Below are 25,397 nucleotides of genomic sequence, written 5' to 3' on the forward strand. Positions count from 1 at the left end.
GCTCGAAACAGCAAATATATTAAAAGCAATCTTATAAAACTAATATCCACCATAAACACCAGAAGCAGCATTTGGATATTGCCTGATAGCTTCTGTTTGTTTCTTAATCTTAGTCATGTGGGGTCAGTTGAAGTCAGTAACTTAATCCCGTGGGAAACTTGATTAAAGATTTCTGTAAAGTAGCTTTCAATCCTCCCCCTTGTGATGCTTTGTGTTGTCCAATAAAAGAGAGAGCCAAGGCCTTTGTTAAGGACAGATTAACGAGACAGTATTTGGGTAGTCTCAGATTCACAACAGAGTGCAGATAGACCAGAAACCACATGCTACCGAGAGATTGAAGATACTGAGGTGAAGATGAGAGTAGTAAAGAATTCAGATGTGAGTTCATTCTGTACTCTCAGAAGGAAGTCTTTGATTTCTTGCTTGAATATGACACCAACACATATTGGTGACTCTGTTTTTATCACTAATTCATTTAGCCAAATGCAGCAAAGGACAAATTGAGTAATGTTTACTCAATTACATAGTATACAACTTCGAATATAATCTGGGAGTCCTGCTTACTGCCCACTTCCTTCAGTAGAATATTAGTGGAATGGATAATTAAGACTGGTCACACCACCTTATGGTCTGCACTTACCTGCCTTCAAGTTTCTACTTCATCTAATCCAAAACATGTTTGTGAATTTCTGTGTTTCAACTCAGAGCATATTCTGTTTGCTTTCTGTAATAGAGTTAGCTGTGTGCATGGCAGCATTCTCCAGGCCCTGGCAACTGTCACTTAAAACCTCATTGTGAAAATGTAACATCCTCTAACTCAACCACTTGGACCAGAAAGTCTGTTTTTGGTACTTTCATCTAACCCCATTTTTCTCTTTTCATTGAACCTGTATTAGATAAGGCAGCATGTGTCAATCTGCCTGTAAGTAAGGAAATTATAGAGCTCTGATGGATGCCTAGTAACTTGTTCTCATGTTTGCCATTGTTCACCAGGTGTGGCTGCAGCGAGTCTTCCCTAGGGAGGTCACCTGTCCATGGTTTTCAGCACCTGCATCTCTCCAGCAGCAGAGAGATGGCAGGTTGTGCCCAGGTGGCTTATGGGTCAGACTTGAAGGTAGCACCTGTCACTGGCTCACACTGAATTTGATAGAACCCTTTCCATGCCATTATATACTGTTGGAGCAAAATGTCTGTGTACCTGTGAACAAGAGGAAGGACATAGCTATTTGTGGACACAAGTAGTCTTAGAGGAGCAGTGCTGCCAGCTACATAAGAGCGTGGGTGGCTTTCTGAAGCCATTTGGCCTGGTTCATTGGGATGGTCATTTGTAGGTGCTCACATAAGGAATACTGGCATATCCATGGTTTGAAGATTGTTCTTGTTGGTTGAACCACATCATCGTTGTCATCGTCACTACTTCTATCAGGCTTCAATTAAATTGAGGCAGTTCAGTTTTTTGCTGATGCTCTTGATCTTCCTAGTTTTAGAGTAAATTGAGAAAATCCTCTGCGGGTCACTTGAAAATAGTGTGAAGAGCTCTGAATCTATAATGACCTCTAAGTGGAACTGCAGGTGACATAGAAAAGACACCAGAGCCCTGTACCATTCTGAACTCTTTAGTTCCATAGCTGCTTGCTTTCGGTTTATACAAGTGATTCCTTTTATTGTGCTTCTTGACTGTTTCTTTTCTTTGGTGAATGTGTCATTTTTAAGATTTGCAAGAAAGACCTGTTATATTGCTTATTTTTTTTGTAAAGCAATTATTTTTTAAATTAATTAATTTTTTACACTCCATATTTTATTCCCTGCCCCCCATACAGCCTCTGCCTGCTCCATATCCCATACTTCCTCCCACACCCTGTCTCCACATGGATGTTCTCATCCCCCACACCACCTGACCTCTAAACTCCCTGGGACCTCCAGTCTCTTGAGGGTTGGGTGCATCATCTCTGAATGAACACAGACCCAGCACTCCTCTGCTATATGTGTGTTGGGGTCCTCATATCAGCTGATGTATGCTGCTTGTTTGGTTGTCCAGGGTTTGAGAGATCTCCAGGGTACAGATTAATTGTGACGGCTGGTCCTCCTACAGGGTTGCTCTTCTCCTCAGCTTCTTTCAGTATTTCCCTAATTCAATAACAGGGGTCAGCTGATTCTGTCATTTGGTTGGTCCAAATATCTGCCTCTGACTCTTTCAGCTGCTTGTTGGGTCTTCCAGAGTGTGGTCATGCTAGGTCCCTTTTTGTGAGCATTCCATAGCCTGCATAATAGCTTCAGGCCTTGGGAGCTCCCCTTGAACTGGATCCCTCTTTGGGCCTGTCTCTGGACCTTATTTTCCTCGGGCTCCTCTCCCTTTCCATCCCTGTAATTCTTTCAGACAGAAACAATTATGGGTCAGAGTTGTGACTGTGGAATGCTGCCCCACTCCCTCATTTGATGCCCTGTCTTCCTGTTGGAAGTGTATTGGTTATATTTTAATCTCATTCTTGGATAGATCACCTAACTCATTTGTGTTGATCACATTTTATTTTATTTTAATGAACTATTAATGTTGATTAGCCAGTGGAGAGAGAATCTATATAGACAAGCTTGTTTCCAAATCATGACCTCTTCAGTCCTGGGTCTATAAATACATGTACTTCTACCTGTTATAACAGCAGTTTTTAACATGACAATTTTAAAGATCCTGGGCAGGGATATGACAAAAGAAATAAGCAATTATTAAGATATACTTTCCATAATGAGCAGGCAAACATGAAGAATGCATTCTTTATCACTCTCCAAAAAGTAGGGTAGTTGCAGATATAAAATGATGAGGAAGGAAGATGATTTGGATTCAGTCTCCTAGATAGTTCCAACCTAGACAATTTGGGAGGTTTAGACCACAATGCCTGTGTTCTAGAGTTGTATTAATCTCTGATACCTTTAAATAAATTATTTTAAATAATGTATATGAGTATGTGTTTGGGTATGTGTATGTATGTGCATGTGAGCACATGTGCCTTCAGAGGTCAGAGGCATTAGATTCTCCTGGAGCTCCACATATAGATTGTTGTGAGCCTCTGGATATGGATACTGGGAATTGAATTCAGGAGTTCTGCAAGAGGCATCTGTGCTCAAATCCCCTGAGCTGTCCCACTAGCCCAAACCTTGGTATTGTGAATTACATTACTTCTTTGAAGACTGTGTTTGTGGCTGACCGGGGAGGTGTAGTGTACTCACTTGAAGAGAGTTTCTTTGTGCTCTTAAAACAAAGCCAAACCACACTCACTTAGGCAAGTATGTGTGTGTCTTGAAGTTTCTGTGATTTGTGCTCGAAAGTTTGGGGAGAGGTATAGTCTCAAGAACAGCTTCATTCAGGAGAAACGTAACATGAGCCACATGTGTAAGGTAAAGTTTTCTTAGCCAAGAAAGAAGTGTGATACTTCTCAGTTCACACTAGACAAGCTATGAGTACTCAGTCACCAATGCAGTAGCAATGTTACATCCAGGGTAGGTTTTCATCAGTGACAGGAGGACACAGTATGCTTGCTAGTCTGTACTCCAGGGTATATAATGAAGATTTCTGAAGAGTTCACAGTGCCCTTAAAATAGGGAAAGGTAATGTGTTGAGAGTGCAGCATTATAGCATTTATTAAAGAGACAGGTAGCTGGAATCCATGTACCAGAGGCCATTTAATTCCTACTGTAGTGTAACATTTCCTGTCTCATGGCAGAATTTCACCAGAAGGTCAAATATTGAATAGAATGAGCAGCCTTCTTCAAACCCAGATTTATGCCAAGATAAGAGGAAGCAGAGGAAGGAGAAGGGGATGGAGACTCTAGCGTCCATTTTTGTTGTACTTCAAGATCAATTTCAATTACAGAGAGTTCATAATGGAGCAGGCAGAATGTTTTCATAAAGACCAGCTCATGGGGCAGTGTCTATCAACTTTAAATAGTGACATCTTGTGCTACCCTACAGTACAGCCATTACCCAGCAGAGAACCTCTTAGCATTCCCAAGGCTAGAGTACATGGCAATTTGTGGGTAATTTTCTGGCATGCTTGAAGACATGGCTTACTGGGATCATTCCTGAATTTACAGATAATAAATCTTTATTAAGGTAGCCTCTGGTAGCTTGGAATTTGTACTGTCTCACAGAAATTGAGTTGTTAGATAAATCCCTAGGCATCATAAACCAAACAGATTTTGAATCTGACACTCTTGGAATTAAATCCCAACAGCACCATATGTCATCTCATCTATGGCACATCCTTTTCTGGGTTTGCTTTCTTGCCCAAGGAATATGCAAGAAATAGCACTAACCCATAGAGGGCATAAACATAACCACCCCTATCTTGTCATGCTGATTGTTCATGATCCCATCCAGACTACATCTGAGTCCACAGTCAGGCAGGAGGATGGAGTGATGAAGATCATAGCTTATGGAGCTTAACTGTTTGGTTAGAAGCTGGCTCAACCTCTTTTCTGTTTCTATAACAAAATATATAAGATGAAAAAGAAAGTGGATGATTAAGATCACATGTGAAAGAGACAAAGTTAAAACTCTTTCACAGTAACTAACTTAATCCCATGAAGCAAGCAGATGAGAGTATGGGAAGGTTAAGAGATGAGACTTTCTTAATGCCCAGACAACTCAATGAAGGTCCTTCCATCTGTCCATGGTGTTATTGTGGGATTAGACTTCAACATTAGGGATGTCTTCAAGTCTGGAGAACTAGGTTTACTAAACATCATCTCAACAGCTTGTATCACTTTGATCACAGTGGTAACTGCTGGCCTATTAACTCAACTTTATGAAGGAAAGCAGCAAGAGATTCTAAATACTGAGAGAGTCATTGTACTTTTACGAGAGTAAAATGTATTTTGTGAAAAGATTAGAAAGAGCCAGCTGGCCAAGGTTCTTTCTACCAAGCCAAATGGAAAACAGTGTCTTGGACAGAAGAATAATTGGCATATTTTACTACAAACCAGTACATTGTGTACTTCAGGCATTGTTATTTTCTATCTTAACAGATACATTCCTGAAAACTCTTATTTAAAATATGCTTATTGTTTGAGTTAATTATGTGGTATTTTGTAGCTATTTTCTGATTTTTCTCCAGTGTTTTCTGGAACCTTTCAGTTTAAGGATGTAAAGCATTTGCCATTTTATTTCTTTATACTATCCTAACACCATGCAGGCTCCCTCCTTCTCAATTCCCTCTTCCTTAAAATGATGCATTTTTGCTTCCTAGTCAGTTGGTTTCGAAGGGCTATAGCTTGATCTCCTAGATCAGACTTGTGAATCATTACCCCTTTGGGGGTCACATACCAGATGTCATGCATATCAGATAGTTATATTACAAATCATAACAGTGGCAAAATTACAAAATATGTAGGAGTGACAAAAATAATTTTATGGTTGAGGATCATTACTACATGAGGAACTATATTAAAGGGTCACAGCATTAAGAAGGTTAAGAGCTACTGACTTTGATAGAAAGTTGCCATCTTTTGAAGCTAACTAATAATAATTAGATCACAAATAATCTCAAATGAGTAACTCTTTGGGCAAGAATAAACCAGTGTCTCTATATTCAGATAATGCCAGAAATTGTATTGCTTTGAGCAAAACATTTAATCTCTTACATGGTGTGTTAAAAATATTGGGATTAAGGAATGAAAACTGACCGGCAATATTTTTTATGTCATGACACGTAGAAATGTATCTTCTATTGGCACAAATGGGATGGAGCTTCTCCCTGCTGGGGCTGACCTGCTTAAACTGAAGTATCTTCTTTTCAACCCACTTTACCCTGTTACTGGTACTCATTTGGGAAAATACTTTGATTTGCATACCACATGGTATGTTCCCCCTTTCCATTTTGGTTTTCAAGTTTTTAATCCTTCTGTGAGGCATCTGAAATGTGGTTCAAATTTAAGAATCATTTAGCAGACATTTAAAGAACACTGTCATAGGTTCATGAGATATCTTGAGTATTTATCATAAAACATCAAGAAGCCTATTTTAATTTTATTACTGCTCAGGTTCTTTTTTTAATATAAAATTATGTCTCTTATTCATGATGCTATGATGACAGTGTATTACATGCAGCACCTGAGCCAAATGAACAGCCTAACCACAAGACTTTCTTTTAAGATTTATTAATATTATGTGTATGTGTGCTTTGTCTTTATGTCTGTATGTGTACCAAATATATTCCTAGTACCTACAGAGGTCTGAAGAAGGTACTGGATACACTGGAACTGGAATTACAGATAATTGTGAAGCATCATGTGGATGCTGGGAACTGAGCCTGGACCCTTTCAAAGTGCTCTTAACCACAGAACCATCTCCCCAATCCCTGCACATCCATAGAATGTTTGAGATAACAGCAACAGTTAAGGCCTCATGTTCTCCAAAAACAATGAAGCCTCTCTGAAAGTCAACACATATTTATATAGACCATCATGCAAATATACAGTTAATGGTTCTTAGAGCCAGTTGGAAGCATATATATGTATAATATATACATAATTAGCCAACCTAACATCCACCAAGAAATGTGTTCATCACATAAAATAAGAAGCATTTTAGTCCAGTAGCCTATTTACTCATCTGTCTTAGTCAGGGTTTCTATTCTGCACAAACATCATGACCAAGAAGCAAGTTGGAGAGCAAAGAGTTTATTCAGCTTACTTCCATATTACTGTTTATCACCAAAGGAAGTCAGGACTGGAACTCAAGCAGGTCAGGAAGCAGGAGCTGATGCAGAGGCCATGGAGAGATGTTCTTTACTGGCTTGCTTACCCTGTCTTGCTCAGCCTGCTCTCTTATAGAACCCAAGACTCCAGCCCAGGGATGGCGCCACCCACAAGGGGCCCTACCCCCTTGATCACTAATTGAGAAAATGCCCCACAGCTGGATCTCATGGAGGTACTTCCCCAACTAAATCTCCCTTCTCTGTGATAACTCCAGCCTGTGTCAAGTTGGCACACAAAACCAGCCAGTATACCATCCCCTATCACAAGCAGGCACCAAACTCTGTTTACATAGGTTGGCATGATCTCTACCTGGCAGGCATAGAATGTAGGGGGAAATTATCAGAGACTAAGGGAACCACAGTTACTGCCAAGGAGTTTTGATTCTGGTGAGCAAATTCAGCATCCAGGAAACTAGAAATATGTTGGCAGCAGCAGAAGAATGTTTCAAGGTGACAAAATGGATCAGGATGAATGGGACCTGTAAGTCAGGGCACTCAGTGAACAGGCAAATTTCTGGCTTTGGGTGGTTCTTTTGAGCAACTAGGCTTCAGAGCAATTCTGGAACAAGTTGAAGGGGACATAGGATCTGAACTGCTCATGTTAGCTCCTCATGCCTTGAGCAAAGAGGTACATTGTGAGGTTCTTTTCCATGTTCGTTTTTTTTGTTTGTTTGTTTGTTTGTTTCAATAGAATAAGAAAGTTCTCAATAAGTCAGGAAGCATGGAGAAAGACTTGCTGAGACGTTTGTGTTAAATTTGTATCACTGTGACAAAATATCTGAGATTACAAATTGACAAAGAGAAAAGGCTTTGGGAGTGAATAGTGTTGGAGGTTTCAATCCAGAACAGCTTAATCCTTAAGCTGAGCTTGGAGCATGGAGGTTCATCATGGCAGGAGCATGCGGTGGAGGAATTAGAGCAACCATTCACATCAGGGGTTAGAGCAGTAACCTTCCTGGTGCTGTGACCCTTTAACACAGTTCCTCATATAGTGATAACTCACTACCATAAAACTGTTTGATTGCTGCTTTATAACTGTAACTTTGCTACTGTTGTTAATAATGATGCAAATATATGACATGTAGGATATCTGATATTTGACTCCCAAAGAGGTTACAAACTGCAGGTTGAGAACTGCTGGGTTAGAGCAAAAACAGAAAAAATGTTGGTTTAGTGGCACATATGTTAAGCCCCTTCATTCACAGTGCTTCTGAGAGTGGGTCAAGGATGTTAATGGTTTCATTGGTGGTTCCATATGGAATAAACAGGTGGGGTATTTGGCAATTGTATTATTTATCCTAAGCTTAGAGTCACTTACGAATACCCCAGATGTTTAAAGTAGAAATATGATATGAAACCAAGGAAACAAAACATAGTCTTTGATACAAAAAGGACTAGTTTCATATGGCTGCAGACTCTAAACCAGGCAATGACAACATTGGGCAGCTATACTGTACTGGAGAAGGCCTGAGGCCTGTGGGAACATGAGAGAGGAACCTCAATGTGTGTCTTAGTTAAGAAATAGAGGTAGAGGGTCTGAGGATGCTGACTACTGAAGATGAATAGACATATGTGAAATAAACAAGATGTTAGAGTTGAAGATGGAAATTTGAAGAGTGGGGAAGAATTCCTGTAGCAGGAACATTATATGCCAGTTGTGGGAAAGAGCAGAGCATATGTATGAAGATTCCCTTCCCATATGTCTGGTCCTTCAGCTGTCAAAATTTCCTGAGAAATGTAAGGCACTGAACTATACTGAGCATCTTTTTTATAGCATTAGGCAATGAAAATAATAAATGTGTCTCTGAGCAGTCGGCATATGTTAAGTATAAGACTAATTGCAAGGCTAAATGGAACATTCATATTGGTACCTGAAGAAATGTAATGATGGAAGAAAGCCATTTCCTTTCTACCCAAGAAATTACATTATGGAAATTGTGCCTTCAGAATGAATTAATAGATGACTTTAAAAATCCCAATGCCCAGAAAACAAATGCATAAATTAAATATCATGAGTAAGGTTAATATTAAAGTAACATTTGTACTGCTTATGGGAAGGGGAGCTTGTGACGGGGGTGACAGTGGGTACAGAAGGAGCTTTGAAACTGGACACAAGGATTGCCTACATATGCCACAGGGAGCTGAGGTCCATTAAGTTGCTCACCAGTGGTATCAGTGCTCTCTAGCCAGGGCTGACTTCACCACTAACCCTTGTCTGGGGAGGTTGCAGGTGTGCCAGCAATCTCTGATGAAAAGACCAATAGGCTGAACTGCACTGCTTGCCTGGTGAGCTTCCCCATCCCTCCTCTTCATAGTACATCTCTCCCCTGTCTCTAAACAAGCCCAGCTGTGTGGAGATGGCCACTGCGGAGCTCAGGGACATCACAGAGTGACTAGCAAGGCCCAAAGCCTTCCGGAAGTACCTTCCTTTACCTTTCACCAACATGAAGAGGAGCGAGTGAGGGAAGCAAAAGGAGCAGATGTGCTCTGAAATGACAAGATGGTGGAAGGGAGAAACAATGTACTAGAAATGATGGAAACCACCTCCCAACTGGACACAAAAGGATAAATTCTGCAAGGACTGTCTGGAGGCCTTTCGTGGAGCCAACAGAGAGTGTTCTGCATGTGGAAGGTGGTCAGTGGTTGTTCATGTTCTCCCAAATTGAGGTTGCAAGAGAGTTGTATTTATCTCACATGTCCATGAGAGCTGACTGTCTAAAGCTGATCCCTCAGCTTCCTTAAGATTGTTGGGAATCTGAGCTCTCCACTCTCTGTTTCCTAGAAAAGTCATTTCCTTCTTCTTTGAGTAGTTGCAGAACAGATTTGCCATGCTGAGGAAGCCTCTATGATGTGCTATGAGATGAAGGGGCCTCTCTGCTTGGTCATAATCACCCTAATATCTAAAATCAAAATTTCACAGCAAAACTCCCTCCCTGAACCAGCTTCTGAAAGAAAATTGCAATGAAATTTGACAAGATTATGCCCAGACAAACCTCAGGCACAGGGGTGGGTGTCAACTTTCCATAAGGTTGGTGAGCTAGATAAGAAGGCTGGCCCTCCAGGAAGCTGCCTTCTGTACAGCTCCTTAGTGGTCAGGGTTTGTCTCCTCCCTGATTCCCTTTCCAGGCACTATGGGTATTGTCCTGATTGACAAAAGATTTTTTTCCTCTTGTATTTATGTATTTGTTTTTGGAAACACAATAGAATTTTAACCCAGTTCCTTCTGAAAGGGTTTTATTAAAATATTCAGAGAGGTCCTGTCCATACCAGTCCTTCTGCATTTTCAAATTTACTTCTTTTGGTAGACGTGCCATGCTATCTCTAACTCCCTGTGTTTGTATTCATTACTATGGTGTTTTGCCTAAGTTCTGATTTTTGAATAAAATTTCCTCTCTAGAGGCATGGAAAAATGACTCATTATTTAAGAGCACACACACACACACACACACACACACACACACACACACACACACACATTCATAATGATTTAAAAATTCCTCTACCCTAAATATTGACCTAAATATTGATTCATGCCTCACTGAGGACATTTTAGGCCCATTAACATTAAAACATACACCTCCTTCAGTTCCATTTGCCTCTACACATGTGCCACCATCTTTCTTACAAGACTGTGATTCCATTACAAGACAATCACTGTCTTATAGTCCTTTGCATAGCACAGCACCTGTACCATAAAATTATGTTCAGGAAGTGGATAGCCTAGGTTGTCATTGCTATTTATCCCAGTTATTTTTCCAAACTTCCTTCCTTCATGATTACATGGTATATACTTTTTATCTTTCCCAAACAACCTTTATATAATTGTATACAGTCTTTTGCTGAAACCCGAAGAAAGATAAGAGATTACTGTGGCTTCCCTTCAGTGGTAGCTTAGTGATTTATTTCTTGTGAACTTAAGACTGAGGGTTGAGAAAATATTGATCTGAATTTGAAACCAGGTAGAAAAAATTTCCCATTGGGACCATATTAGAGGCAACAATTAGATCTACAAGGTAGATCCACTGTTAGATCTATTAATGCTGTTTTCTTCTTCTTCTTCTTCTTCTTCTTCTTCTTCTTCTTCTTCTTCTTCTTCTTCTTCTTCTTCTTCTTCTTCTTCTTCTTCTTTTTCTTCTTCTTCTTCTTCTTCCCCCCCCCTCTCTCTCTCTCTCTCTCTCTTTCTTTCTCTCCCTCCCTCCCTCTTGCTCTCCTTCCCTCTCCCTCTTGCTCTCTTTCTTTCCTTCCTTCTTTCTTTCCTGTGTATCCTGGTCTCAGTAATATATCTTTTCAAGGTTTACAATTTGGTCTTGGATAATTAGTTTATGTCTTCTTCCTTGGGGAAGGCTCTCCCCCCAGGTGTCAGAATTTCTTAGTTGTTTGTAGTTCATATGGAACCACAAGACTCCAGATAGCCAAGACAATCCTGAGCAAAACCAGCAAAGCTAGAGGAATTTCCATTCAAGATCTTAATATCTATTACAGAGTCATAGTAATAAAACAATATGTTCTATTACAAAACAGACGTAGATTAATGGAACAAAATCAAAGACCTAAACATGAGTACATGTAACTTCAGCCGTTCATCTTTTTACCAAGATGCTAACTCTAAATGGATCAAAGACCTAAATGTAAAACCTGAGACACTGAAACTGCTAGCTGTAGTTGTAAGAAAGGACTTCCTGACCTCAGTTGCCCAAGAATTAAGGCAATTGACAAGTGAGGCGCTATAAAACCAAAGGCTTCTGCATAGCTAAGAAGCAGTCATGTGAAGAGGAGCCCTGTGGATTGAAGGCTTTCAACTGTACACCTGACAGAGGGTTAATATGCAGAATATGCAAAGAACTAAAAGTCAAATAGTCAAACAAAACAGAACAAAAACAAACAAACAAACAAAAAACCCCAAATGATCCCTCCAAAGCTCAGGATTTGAACAGAGTTCTCAAAAGAAGAAATAAAAATTGCTAAGAAGTGTCTAGCACATTGTTTGTTCATTGTTTTGTCAATCAGGGAAATACAAGTCCAATCAACTCTGAGATTCCATTTAACTCCAGTCAGAATGGCAAAGGACAGTAAAACAACCAACAAATGCTGAAGGGGATGCAGGCAAAAGGGAACCAATATTTACTGTTGATGGGATTTCAAAGTAGTGTAGCCACTATGGAAATAAGTGGGGAGAGTTCCCTTGAAATGTTAAAAAAAAAATAGTAAATCTTCCATATGAGGCAGCTATACCACTCCTTGGTGTATGTACGGAGGACTTGACATTGTACTCCACAGATGCTTGCTCAGCTAGGAAAAAAACCAACCTTATTATCCTTCACCAGACAAAGGGCTGATGCAATGTGGTGCATATATAGAGTGGACCACTATTCACAACAGCAGTCTGAAGTCCCTAGGTACACCCTTCAGAGGTAAGTATATTATCTGGAGTCACAGCAGAGACTCGGTTTGATTTTTGAGCAGTTATCTCACTGCTACCTATGCTGACCTCTAGCTTTCTACTTAGCCCAAGCTGATCTCAGCCTTGTAGTTCAACTGCCTCAAGTCTCCTGAGTTCTATGCTTGTAGGCACCTGCCATCACACTCAGTGTTTTCCCTGAGCTTCTGTGCACAGAACATTCACCCTGTGAACACAGTTTCCCTGAGAACTCAGCTCTTCCTTTATAGACTCCACCAGGTTCTACTATCAGGTGTGAGGTTGCAACTGAACTACTAACATCTCTCCAGAGGGAACTATAGAGGTAAAGTGCCCCCTTGTAATTCCCCTGCACAAAAACTGGCAGTCCACGTCCTTTGCTTAGGGTCAGAGCCAACATAAAACTTTCAAAACAGTCCTGTCAAGCAGTCACTAAAGAGTCTGCAGGTGTGAGGAGACCCTGACTCTGCCACCTGTGGCTAAAATTAATTTTAGCAAACCTGATGCATCTTATTTGCCTCTGAGAACAGGTGCCTAGTCTTACTCCATAATCTTCTCTCTAACACAGAGACCTCAGTGAGTACCATAGCCCAGGTCTCTAGCAAGCTTCAGTATCCTGTGTTCCTTTCATATGCACTTATTGTGGATGTGTTAACAGGGTAATGGGTAAGTGATAGATTCTCTGTTCTGCTGGTAATTATCTTTGACAGGCAGTATTCTAGGCTGCTGCAGGAAAGAGAAATATCACCATCCCTGAGACTCCTGTCAGGTGAGAATGTCTTTATTAGGGGTCACTGTGAACAGGCAAAGGAACTTACAATGTCATGACTGGCCATGGAGATGTGCACACATGGCTTATTGGCAGTACAGATTGTCCTGGTGTCTTTGATTGTTTGTTTGTTACATAATTTCTGATATTCAGGAAGTGAAAGCCACATGGAACACTGATATTTCGTCAATCACTCGGGTTAGCACATTTCTATGCTGTAGCATTCCATGCCAAGCTATAACCAAGCAAAGGAAAGCTCTGTCTTCTAGCTGGCATGCCCAGCACTAACTAATCAGCATGCAGTGGACAGAGTCCTCATCTGCGGGAGGGAAATGATATTTTGTCTTGAGGGTTATTGAATGGCCTTTCGCATTTTCTTTAGGTGAATGAATTTTAGCTCATACTCACACAGGCTCAAGAATTATTAAAAATTAGTCAGTATTCACAAACTATGAAGACTGATCTTTAATTTCTCAGAGTAAGGGGAGAATTATAAGTCGAAGCTCATTCATTTCCCTCTAGAAGTCATATTAATACCTTACTTCAATTTCTCAAATTGTTAAGTGAAAGGAGATTAGGTTATTAAGTGCTTCCAATAGTCTGTAATTGGAGGAAATTTTTGTATATGTGAATAGATAATAAATGAGCATAGAAAGAAGTAGTATGCAGCTGTGAAAACATTCAATACACTACAATGATACTGTTTTCTTGGAATATTTTAAATTCTAAACTTGGGTCAACATGTACAAGTTGAGTTCAAATATAGTGAAATAGCAATTGTCTTAATCTTAAACTTATTTGGACTGAGGCTGCTCCAAAATACTGTATTTGTATGAACAATGACCTAGGTATCATTCATATTTCCTGTATTCAATTCTTGCCAATCTGTATGAGGAAGACATTACTGTCATTTACAGAAAAGGCAAGTGAGACAGAGAAGGTTTAACACTCTGCTCCAAGCCAGGTATTCATAGCTGTAAGGAAAAGAGTTGTAAGCAGTTTTGTCAGAGTCAGGCTCCAATAGATGTGAGTGGATCAACCAGCATCAGGCCCCAGGGCATCTGTAACTTTTACCTCTTAGGCATTAGTACCTCAATAGGCTTTAAGTAAAAAAATGGGCCCCAGGAATCCTGTCTGACTTCTACCCATGAGACAATGATGGCCAATTCTGTTTACAGATTGACTCAGCTGCTCCCTTGGAGTCTTAAAACAGTATGCTTTTTATTACATCATCATAGTTCCAATTTTGACAATTTGTAGATCAACTCTCCCTACTTAAGTTAATTAGGCTGCTGGTTAATGCTTTACACTCTTGCTGGGTCACTATTCTGTGTTTTTGTTAGTGTACCTGTGTATGAAATGATCATGAGCAGATTATGGGATACACAACATTGATTTTCTTGCATGCAAGCCTTTTTGTTCCCCTTACCATCAATAATCATATTCTTGATTAATTTATTATGTACCTATCATAATTTTTTAAGTTCCAACCCAAGAAATAGATGCTCTTCAAGACATTAGCTGTTTACCTTAACCCCTGCACACCCAGTTCAACTGATTTCTATGCTCTCTCTACAGCTTGTGTCATAGGATGCTCTTTGCCTCTCCCTGTGGAAGGGAGCCCTGGATTTTGGATTTCTGTTCTTTCTTGTATTATCGTTCTAGCTTGGTGAAACACATTATAGAAGTGCCTGATGGGAAAGGTTTGAAACTATTGCTCTAAAAAATGTGTTGACTGGATATTTCTGCATTGCTTAAATACCTGGACTATAGTGAGCAAAATGTAAAAGTTTTAAAATTAATTTAACTTCCATTTAAGACTAGTGATATAGAATTTATTTTATTCTATGAATCAGTTTCTCCTTCAGATTTTTAAGGCATCATTTCAGGTTAGGACATGGTAGTTCAAAAACCCAATGTATTTCTGCTTCCCTTTGCTTTAGGTTACATAGTCATGTGGTTTACTGCTCAGTTTCAATTGTCAGTTTGACACAGAATCACGTGGGAAGAGAGCTTCAGTCAATGATTTTTCCAGATTAGGTAAGTCCATGGACATGTCTGCAGTGGATTATCCAGATATTGAATTGATGTACAGAAACCCAGGCCTTTGTGGGTCATGTAATTCCTTAGTCAGGATGTCCTGAATATTATAAGAAAGGGAAAGCTAGCAGAAAGCAAGCATGCACCATGGAGGGATGTGATAATCTCTCCTCTCCCTTCCCCTCCTCTCTCTTCCCTCTTCTCCCCTCTCTTCCTCTCCCCTCCCCTGCCTTCCCTTCCTCTCCCCTCCCTTTTCCTCCCTTCCTTTCCTGAAACAATGAGCTGCTACTAGAATTATAAACCAGATAAACACTTTCTTACCCTAGTCTGCTTTTTGTCAAGATTTTTTTTTTTATCATAGCAATGGAAATGAAACTAGAACAAACTGGTTTCATTTTCTTTTCTTCTGATGAGTAGATACTCAGTGGATTGTTTCTGAAATTCATAAACTTTAAATGTGCAGTTGTCTTGCTCTATGACTTTGGTGAACCCTGTATTCTATGGCTTATACATGTTTTGCCTTCCATTTCTTTTACTAGCACTATTAAGACATTGATGCTGAGTCTTGCAACTTTCTTATTAATTTTCATGCTTATGTATGTGCATGTCCATATGTGGAAATTTCTCATTTTGACTTCCAACACTTTCTCCTTTCTTTTGGTTCCACTCTCCTTTTCTATATCAGAGCATCATTTCTTTTCTCTCCATCATTGTTCTCAGAGGTTATGTTTTTTGTTTCAGGAGCATATTGTTTTTTTTTTATGAGCCTTTTGCCCTTTTTGTCTTCAGATATTAGTGTTGATGCATGAAGTAGATTCCTCTGCCTCCCTCATAATATTTATCTATTGAGTTGTTTGGGTTTCTACTTCTTATTTTATATGTTTCCCATCAATAGTTCCCCCTGGCTTCTCACTCATATTTAAGAGCTGAGCAGGGAAAGTGTAACCTCTAATCTCTGGTGTTCAGTTTGACCATATACTTCAGTGGGGCCCTTCTCTTGGGAATCATATGATATATTTAGATTTTTTTCAGTTTGGAGTACTCTCCAATATGTGTGCCTGGGCAGTATAGACCATATCTAGCACTCGGTATGGCTTTCTTCTTTTCCTAATAGTCAATATTGACTCTGCATTGAATTGTATACAGTGTTTCTAAGGACCAAAGATCAAACTCTTGTCTTCCCCTAGGCTACTGGGATCACAGCCACCTGACAGGGCAAAAAGAGGAAGAACTGACTGGGTATATAATTATTAAATAGATGTTAGCTCCCCCTCTGTCAGTCTCTATGTTTTCCTTCTGTGTTGTAAACCTTATTTTTTCCTTTCCTTCTTGTGCCATATTTGACATTTGGTTTTCAATGTCTGAAGAGGCAGGCACTATCCTTTTATCTAATTTCTAATTTTCAAAAATTCTTATCCTCTGTAATTCTCATGACCCTTGCATATATGCAAACTTAAACAATAAGAAAACAAGAAAAATAATATAGAACTCCCGTGGGTCTTTGAGACAGAGTTATTGCAAGCACATGCTTTTAAAGGACCCTTACCTAGTTAGCAGATATGGGTAGTTATGCACAATTATCACTGTGCTTTGTAAAGACTTGATACTCTGCCATGGCAGTCTGTGTGCTTGTGAGTATGACTCTCACTCTCCATCTCATGGCCGGGTGGAGGAGGTAGTCCATGGTGACATCGCTGCCCCAAGGAAAGCTGCTCAATAAAGGAGAAGAATACAAATTAGTCTGAAGAGACTAAGGCCCAACACTTTTGTTACATTATAAGGAATTATTAATATCCTTAGCGTCTTAACTTCTGTTGCTGTCAAATGATGAAGGCAGGATCTGTGCAAGAAATTGTATTAATGTGCAACATAGAACCTGGGATACATTGACGGTGTTGTTTTGGAGAAATATAAAGCAATATTATCAATGCATTGGTTCTCACAAATTCAAATGAATGTCAAGAACCTTCTCCCCTCTCCCCTTCTTCCTCTCTCCCTGTTCTCTCTCTCTCTCTCTCTCTCTCTCTCTCTCCCTTCCTCTTCCTCCTCCTCCTCCTCCTCCTCCTCCTCCTCCTCCTCTCTTCATTTAAAATTTTCTGCTTGTATCAAGGTAAGTCTTGCTATATGAAGTCACCATAATCCTTGAAGTTTCCTGTCTCTTCCTCTTTCTAATGTATGCTTTCCTTTTAAAGTCACACCACTTAAAGCCTTTATTTCTGAATCCTCCATGCTGCCTTTAGGGTATCATAGAGATCGTAAGTTTGTCGTTGAAAACTACTAAACTCTGACCCCAATTACTTTCCCTTTTTGTCTGTGCCTATTTTCTCCCATAAATGCAGCCAATCAGGAAAACTTAATGCACCCTATAGGACTTTCAATTTTGTCTCCATTTCAGAAAGCCTCTCTCTTCCCTTCCTCCTTCTGCTACTTGTCATGTCTTATAGTTTTACTGAAGTCCCTCTGTTAGCCATCCTTACCAGGTACATAGGTAAGTCATTCCAGCCCTGTCAATAGGAAACCATTTGGCACCACATCTCTACTCACACTGTACATATATACATGTGTGTATATATTGTACATATATATATATATATATATATATATATATATATATATATATATATATGAATATGGCAAGTCTAGCTAGCCAACTTGCTCCAGGATCTGACCTACTTTAAGAGCGCTATAATTATAGTTGAGCTGCCACACCCACCTAGCATTTAGATGAGTACTAGGGATCTGAATACATATATGTATATATATATGTACACACATATATATAATGTGAGTTATTATGTATATATTGTATATTTCAAGTCTGTCTAAGAACTCAAATTCTGAAAGGAAAGGTATTTATATTTCATAGCACTTTTATGATGGCATTAAGAGATCTGTATGCCTATCAGTCTGTCATCTGTGTGTCCATTTTTGTTTTACACTTATCCCTGGAATGCAGGTTCTAACACAGGGCATACAATTTGAGGAGAATACATTGGTAAGAGCTGGGAGAGTCTGTCAAACTCTTGCTGTGGAATTGTGAGGAACTGCATTCAGATCTTTGGCACCAATGTAACTAGCTAATTATGGAAGTGCATACCAAAAAGTTCAGTGCTGGGGAATTAGAAAGACAGAAGGATTCCTGGTGTTTGTTCTATTGTTCATTTTCTTGAATTGGTGAGATCCAGGTTCATTGAGCAAGTTAGCTAATTTTAGTCTCAAAAACGAAAGTGGAGGACTAAGGAGGTATCTTCATGGATAAAACCATTGCTAAAGAAGGATAAGGGCTAGATTCAGATCTTTAGTACTCATGTAAATGTTACCTGGGTGTGGTAGCTCTACTGTAATCTTAGTGCTCTTATAGTAAGTCAGATCTTGGGGCAACCTGGCTAGCTATACTTGCCATATTGATGAGTGTAAGTTCATTTGAGAAACCCTACCTTAGTGAATAACGTAAGGTGGGAAATGACTGACAAAAATTCTCAGCATTAGCCTTGGACCTCCACATGCACATAGACAAATGTGTCCATACATGTACATTCTCATACAGGTGTTACCTGTATGAGCATGTATGCACACATGATATATACCACCCACACTCACACATACAGATGCAAAAAATAAGTGAACAAATTATAAGGTAGAGAGTGATCAAGGAAGGCAAGTAGAACTCTACATCTACATGATTGTGCACACACACACACACACACACACACACAAGTTAGATGTGGCAGGCTACTTGGCTCTGGGCCCATGCTGTTAACCATTAATCTGCCTTCAGTGTTGAGGTTGCCACTGAGCCCCTGGTGGCTATTATTGATCATACGTCCCTCTTTACAGAGTTGTGATAGGGTTGACTGTCCTGTCCATGGAAATGTCACCTCCTTAGAAAACAATGGCCTATCTATGTAAATCTAGCATACCAGTGCATTTCTTCTCAGTTATCCTCCTCTAAGACTTCAAATACTCAAGTCCCTTCATTGCTGTCATCTCTTAGGGTGTCTCTGCAGACATCTTCCCATAACATACTTGCATTAAATTATTACTGCGTCACGTCAAAATTAGCTATGGCCCAACCACACTGTAGTTATCCATATGTCTTAAATTGAAAGTGCTTGTGACTATGTTCCTTTTTCAATGAATCAGACTCACCAGAGAGTTATTTCCATAGGATGCAACATTTCTTCAACAGTATTTCAATATGATATTTTAGATTATATGTGATGGGGGTTGGCCATCATTCATTGGCTCATATTTCTTGAAATATCTATGATCTGTTGTTAATGTAGTTGTAGCAATTTTGACAATGGCTATGACAGCACACACAAGACCTATGCAAAAAAAATTCCATTATAGAGGGGAATAAATGGGCACATATTCCTGCCACTACCTGAGAAACTGTAGGTAATTGATAGCTTCCAAGGGAAAGAGGTAGTTATGTTTATGTTGTAGCCCTTGTTATGTCTGCATGTTCAGTCCATATCCATACACTGGAAAAGATCCTGTGGTACCAGAGGACTGAGTGGCTTTTTAAAGATGAAGACATAAAGTTGTGTGATGGATCAGAGAGGAGATAGGGGGAGGATATGAATGTTCAAAAGACAACAGGTGTAATTCTTATACAGTTACTACAGCTACTTTTTAAAAGTTATAATAATTCTGATAGGCTACAGTCTATAAACTGTGGATTTATATGTGTATTTATTTCCTTGATACTTTACATAGATAACTAAGAAGAGAGGCCGATAAAGCATATATATTTACCTGTTCCCTTATAACATAGAAACAAGAGTGAGGAGGATACTCTTAAACTATTAAAACTTCCATATCAAGAGTAAAGCAGTCATCCAAGTGAGAGACTTAGTCAGCTGTGTCCTATAGTATTCACATAGACTACCCAGAAATATACTTTGTGTATATTTTGATGCTGAGATTATAATTAGTTTTCTTAGCCTGAGTTACTGCATGCTGCTCTACTTATATTACCTAGAGAGACCCGAGTTGTATTTTTGATATACAGTTCAATATGGTTTTAATATTAGAAAATTTGCATTTTCTTCTTAGAGTAATGTAGTTTAAAACTAATAATAGATTTCACAATCATTTGCTAGTAAAATTTTGCTTTTTGTGCCTATTTCCTACAATGCAACTTAGAGACCTTTGGCTCTGTTTGATCAACTACTTTATGTGTATGCACATGTATATGTGTGTACCTACATGGGACTATTTCCTGTGGATGTCATTTGTCATTCATAGTAGCAAAAACAAAGTAGGGATCCTCTGCTTTAGGCTATTGCTTACACTCCTGTATATCTCTCTGATATGTTGATGACTCCTGAATCTATATCTTCACCTATGATCTCTCATCGGGGCTTCCGACTCATTTATTAAGCCACTCACTGGAGGTCATTGTGTGCATGTTATCCAGGCTTTAAAGACAGCATAATGAAAGTGGACTCATTTAGAACATCTTTCCTCACCCAATTTCTTGTGAAAAAAATGTGGCCCATTTTTTTCATTGATTGCACACACATTGATTGGTCTGTTAAATACATTCAGAATGATGCTCACAGTCCCCGTGTCTGGCTTAGTCCTACTACTAAGCTAAATATCTCTGAAAACATTGTTCTTTGTATCTCAGTTCTTACGCTGATGCTGCTGCTCATCCTGTTAGGGTCATTTCTTAGCTCAGTAGCTCTTACATTTCAGAATGCACCAACACTATTAAAACATATTTTGCTGTCAACTCCAGGGATGCTCGTTCTATAAAATTATAGGTATTTCCAAAGAATTGCATTTCCTACCCAGTCTTTTTCTTAGATTGTGTTTAAAAAGAAATCCAGTTATGACACTATAACAATGAATACATGGCATTCTATATTTGTGTAAATCTATATCCAGTTTAAAATTGGAAGAAAATCCTAAAGCAAACCATAGGTTATGAGTCACAAAGGTTTGCCAATGTTTATTCATCAGTTATTAAACATGCATCATTTGCAGGCAGGATTCTGACTAGGGGGAAATCTATGTCTATATAATGCCTGGGTATGTGAGGATTGCCAGTGTCTTCATTTCAGTTCCTCTGTGCCTATGTAGTTGTTGGAAAATAAAGTCCAGTTAAAACATAAATTATATGTGCAGCTGTCATGTAATGTCTAGAACATGGCATTTCAAGGTTTCTTCTCCATACTCTGACTTTTACAGTCTTTTTGACGTATTTTTAGATGTTTCCTGACCATCAGATCAGAGGAATTTGATGTAGTTATCCCATCTACAGCTCTCTACTAGGTTACTTATTCTCAATATTGTAACCAGTAATGAGTCTTTGCATTAATCACTACCTAATGTAAAAAGATGTTTCTCTGACCAAGGTTGGGATCAGTGGCACCAATCTCTGAATATAAACATATTTAAAATACAGTTTGATAAAACAACTGTCTAGCAAAGCAATTGTGGGTCGCCCCTATAGCCTAGAAGCTTTCTATTTAATAATATCCCTTCACCCAAGCACATATAGGAAATCCTCATCGGTTAGTAGGTTATTAACTTTTTTTTAAGGACATGAAATTTGAAGGGAGATGTATTGGGACATCCTGCTGGGAGCTGGAGAGAGGTGGAGGTGGTAGATATGAACAAAATACAATGTATACACGTACTAAATTTTTAAAACTATGAGAGTGACTTACTGTCTATTATGCTGAGGGGCACAGGGAAACACAAGAGTAGATCTGGGTGGGAGGGGATGTTGGGAAGATGGACTGAGGAGACTGAAAGGAGGGGGAACTATGGCTGGGATCTAATATATGAAAGAAAATTATATCTTTTTCAAAAAAGTAAATCTTTTAAAAAGTGATATTTTTAGATCATAGCCCATATAATGTGATACATGAATTATTAACTAGCCAACATATGTTTGTAGCTTTTAGTGTAGACCCCTATCTTTCCATATCATGATTATGAGAGTAGAATATCTGTCAAACAGAATGTGGGGGGGAGAGAGAATTGTGACTCAAGAAAGAATCATGCTTGATTCTTCAGAACTCCAAAGCAAGCTGTTTCTAAGAAAGAGTAAGAGGATAGCCATGATAGTGAAGATGCTAGCAGTATCCAGCTGTTCTGTGAGAACAATTCTTCAACCTGCTGTTCTTCTTGGCCATTCTAGGAAGGTAGTATATGAGCTTGTGACCTCCTCCAGAAATTTCTGCTCATATTATGCGGTACCTCCTTCACCAAAGTATGGTGGAAGACACACAGTAACTATGATTCCTGGAGATGGTATTGGGCCTGAGCTTATGGTTCATGTCAAAAGAATATTCAGAACAAATTGTGTGCCAGTGGACTTTGAAGAGGTGTGGGTCACCTCGACATCTAGTGAAGAGGCAGTCAAAAATGCTCTCATGGCCATCCGACGGAACCGTGTTGCTCTGAAGGGCAATATTGCAACCAACCACAATCTGCCTGCCCGCTACAAGTCTCACAACACCAAGTTTCGCACCATCCTTGACCTCTATGCCAGTGTCGTCCATTTCAAGACTTTTCCTGGTGTAAAGACCCGACACAAGGACATAGACATCTTGGTTGTTCGGGAGAATACAGAGGGGGAGTACACGAACCTGGAGCATGAGAGTGTGAAAGGAGTGGTAGAGAGCCTTAAGATTGTGACAAGGGCCAAGTCTGTGCGCATTGCTGATTATGCCTTCAAGTTGGCTCAAAAGATGGGGCGGAAAAAAGTGACAGTTGTTCACAAAGCCAACATCATGAAACTGGGAGATGGGCTCTTCCTTCAGTGCTGTAAGGATGTAGCAGCTCATTATCCTCAGATTACCTTGGAGAGTATGATTATAGACAATACCACAATGCAGTTGGTATCAAAACCCCAACAATTTGATGTCATGGTGACGCCCAATCTTTATGGCAACATTATCAACAGTATCTGCACAGGGCTGGTTGGAGGGTCAGGAATTGTCCCTGGAGCCAATTATGGTGATTCATATGCAATATTTGAGACAGGCTCAAAGGAAATAGGTCAAGGGTTAGCTCACAGAAATATTGCCAACCCTGTAGCCATGCTGCTGACCAGCTGTATCATGCTGGACTACCTTGAACTCCAACCCTATGCCACTCACATCCGCTCTGCAATCATGGCATCCTTACAAAACAAAGCCACCTGCACTCCAGACATGGGAGGTCAGGCGAGCACAACAAGCACTATAGATTACATCTTAAACCATATGAAAGAACAAACTAGTGGTTGTCATCCAAATTTCTTCAAGTACTTCACTTGATTCATCTCCTCAGAAAGTCCAGCTAGCTCAGCCAGCTTGAACTGAGAGTAAACATTGCCTCCAATTCACTGGAAGGGAAGGTGGAGGGATCAATATTGGTTTTTCCATTAAATTTAAATGCAACAAACATTGCTTACTTTAATTAGCAAAGTTTATCACAATATGGGCAAACAGGAATTTCTCTGAAAGTTTTTGCCAATGTCCTCACCTCTCTGGGATATAACATGTTGAATAAATCAGAAAGTTCAGGGGGTTTTCTCAGAACCTTAAAAAAGTGATTTTTCTCCTTATCTGAGTCACCAAAATTTAGCAATGAAAGCTAGAAAAGGAGTCTTGCTTTCCTGAAAAAATTATTAATGAATTAATCAGTGCTATAATGTTTGCCTACCAAGTGTAAATTATACTTTTAATAATGAAGCTGAGCAAGTGCAGAAGGCTCCCATCTCACACCCACAATGTTCTCCTTTCTCCTGATGTTGTTTAAGGTATTTGTGTTTGAAATTCTCTATGATTTTTTAATGGGTACTTGAGTTCTCTCTTAGACCCCTCATCTCTCCTAGAAAGAACACTCTTAAACTTTTTTCTGTTGTACTTAAATAAATGTGGCTATCAAATCCATCCAGAGTCACAGAGACCATAGTTCTCTACTATATAAAAAGAACCCTGGAATATAAGCCACTCAGTGAGTCACAATTTCTTATGGTTTATTTGTCAACTATGAAGTATTGCATATAAAAATCAAAAGCCATGAGCTATCTTAAATATTTGCCATTATTTTATTATATCCAATTACACCATCTTTGAATTTATAGTTGGGAAACATGCAAACATAACCTTGTTAGTATCTGAAAGAAGTTCTTTCTCAGTAGGAAACGTAAAAATTATGGGAAGCTCACAATAATTTTCCCAGAAGGAATGGCGTGTGTTTGGAAGTGAAATTGAGAAAAACAGAGTTCATCAGTATTTTCATATCTAACCTAACAGCCCATGTGCTTCATTATCACACATTAAAGTTATTCATCTGGGACCATGAAAAGGTACCAGAGGTGCTGGCTCACCTATCCTAATGATGTGTATATCCATGGTCAGAAGAGTGGATAAATTTTGCTTGAGGACAAAGTAATAATCCTACATAGACTTTCCTGAAAAAGTCAGGGATGCAAGTGGGGAATTTACCAACAATTGAAGACATTTTGGTTGGTCTAGACCTATATGGGTGCTATTGTTTGGTGAACAGAGCAAGGATTTATTCTGCCATCTCTACCTACTAAGCAACAGTGGCCAAGTTAACTATCATACTTCCTACTTTTGATCCTTTTTCTTAATACTAGAAGTATGTAGTGGTTAATACCACATTTTAAACATGACAAGACCTAGACTCATTCAGAAAGCAAGACTTTGGTCAGTGCTCTGAGGGACTATTTTGATTTTGTTAGCCTGTGGATATGTCTATGATGATTATATAAATTATGTAAATTTAGGTAGGAGGACCCATTCTAACTGCTAGACAAATAGAAAGAAGAAAATGAACTACTCATAGACATTCACATTTTTCTGATTCTTAATTGCAGGTGCAATGTGACCAGCCACCTCAAGCCTCAGTCACTAAGTCTTCCCCATCATGATATACTTGAAATGTAGGCTAAAATGAATCCTTGCTTCTTTAAGTTGCTTTAGTCAAGGTATTTCAACATGAAGACAGGGGAGGTTAGGTAATATTGGTGCTTTATTCAAAGCACAGCCAGCTCAACTTCAGATGCTCAACTGTCAGCTTATGTTTAGCAATTGGGGGTGGTTATGGTGAATATAAGCTAAAATTTACCCCCACGTTTAAAATGTTCATCCCCTGACACCCTCTAAAACTCTGGAGGTGACAACCTGTTACTCTTTACTGTATCTCCACTTGAGTATCTCTAGAACAAATGTCATGATTCTATTCTTTTTTGGTCTCTGTATCTTCACCATGATGACTTGTACCCAGAAGATAGGTAATATACATTTTTTAAATTAATGAAACAATTGACACTGGTTTGATGGTGCTCATATCATAGCATTGCTGAAAAGGCAAATAAAGGGTGGCCATTACATAGCACCTAGTAGGTTTCCAGAATCACCATCTTCAATATTTCCCATTACATACC

At 39.2% G+C, this 25,397-nt stretch overlaps 2 protein-coding genes across 4 annotated transcripts in view; both read left to right on the plus strand.

Annotated features, from left to right (window-relative positions):
* Nell1 (neural EGFL like 1) overlaps window positions 1-25,397 on the plus strand; it is an 839,869-nt gene that overhangs the window by 554,826 nt on the left and 259,646 nt on the right. The window lies entirely within an intron of this gene.
* LOC116102276 (probable isocitrate dehydrogenase [NAD] gamma 2, mitochondrial) lies at window positions 22,013-23,383 on the plus strand. The gene has a single exon (XM_031386790.1). The coding sequence runs from the start codon at window positions 22,054-22,056 to the stop codon at window positions 23,254-23,256; it is 1,203 nt and encodes a 400-aa protein (XP_031242650.1). The 5' UTR covers window positions 22,013-22,053; the 3' UTR covers window positions 23,257-23,383.

This window comes from Mastomys coucha, unplaced genomic scaffold (assembly GCF_008632895.1).
Source record: "Mastomys coucha isolate ucsf_1 unplaced genomic scaffold, UCSF_Mcou_1 pScaffold21, whole genome shotgun sequence".
In the NCBI taxonomy this organism is placed as follows: Eukaryota; Metazoa; Chordata; class Mammalia; order Rodentia; family Muridae; genus Mastomys; species Mastomys coucha.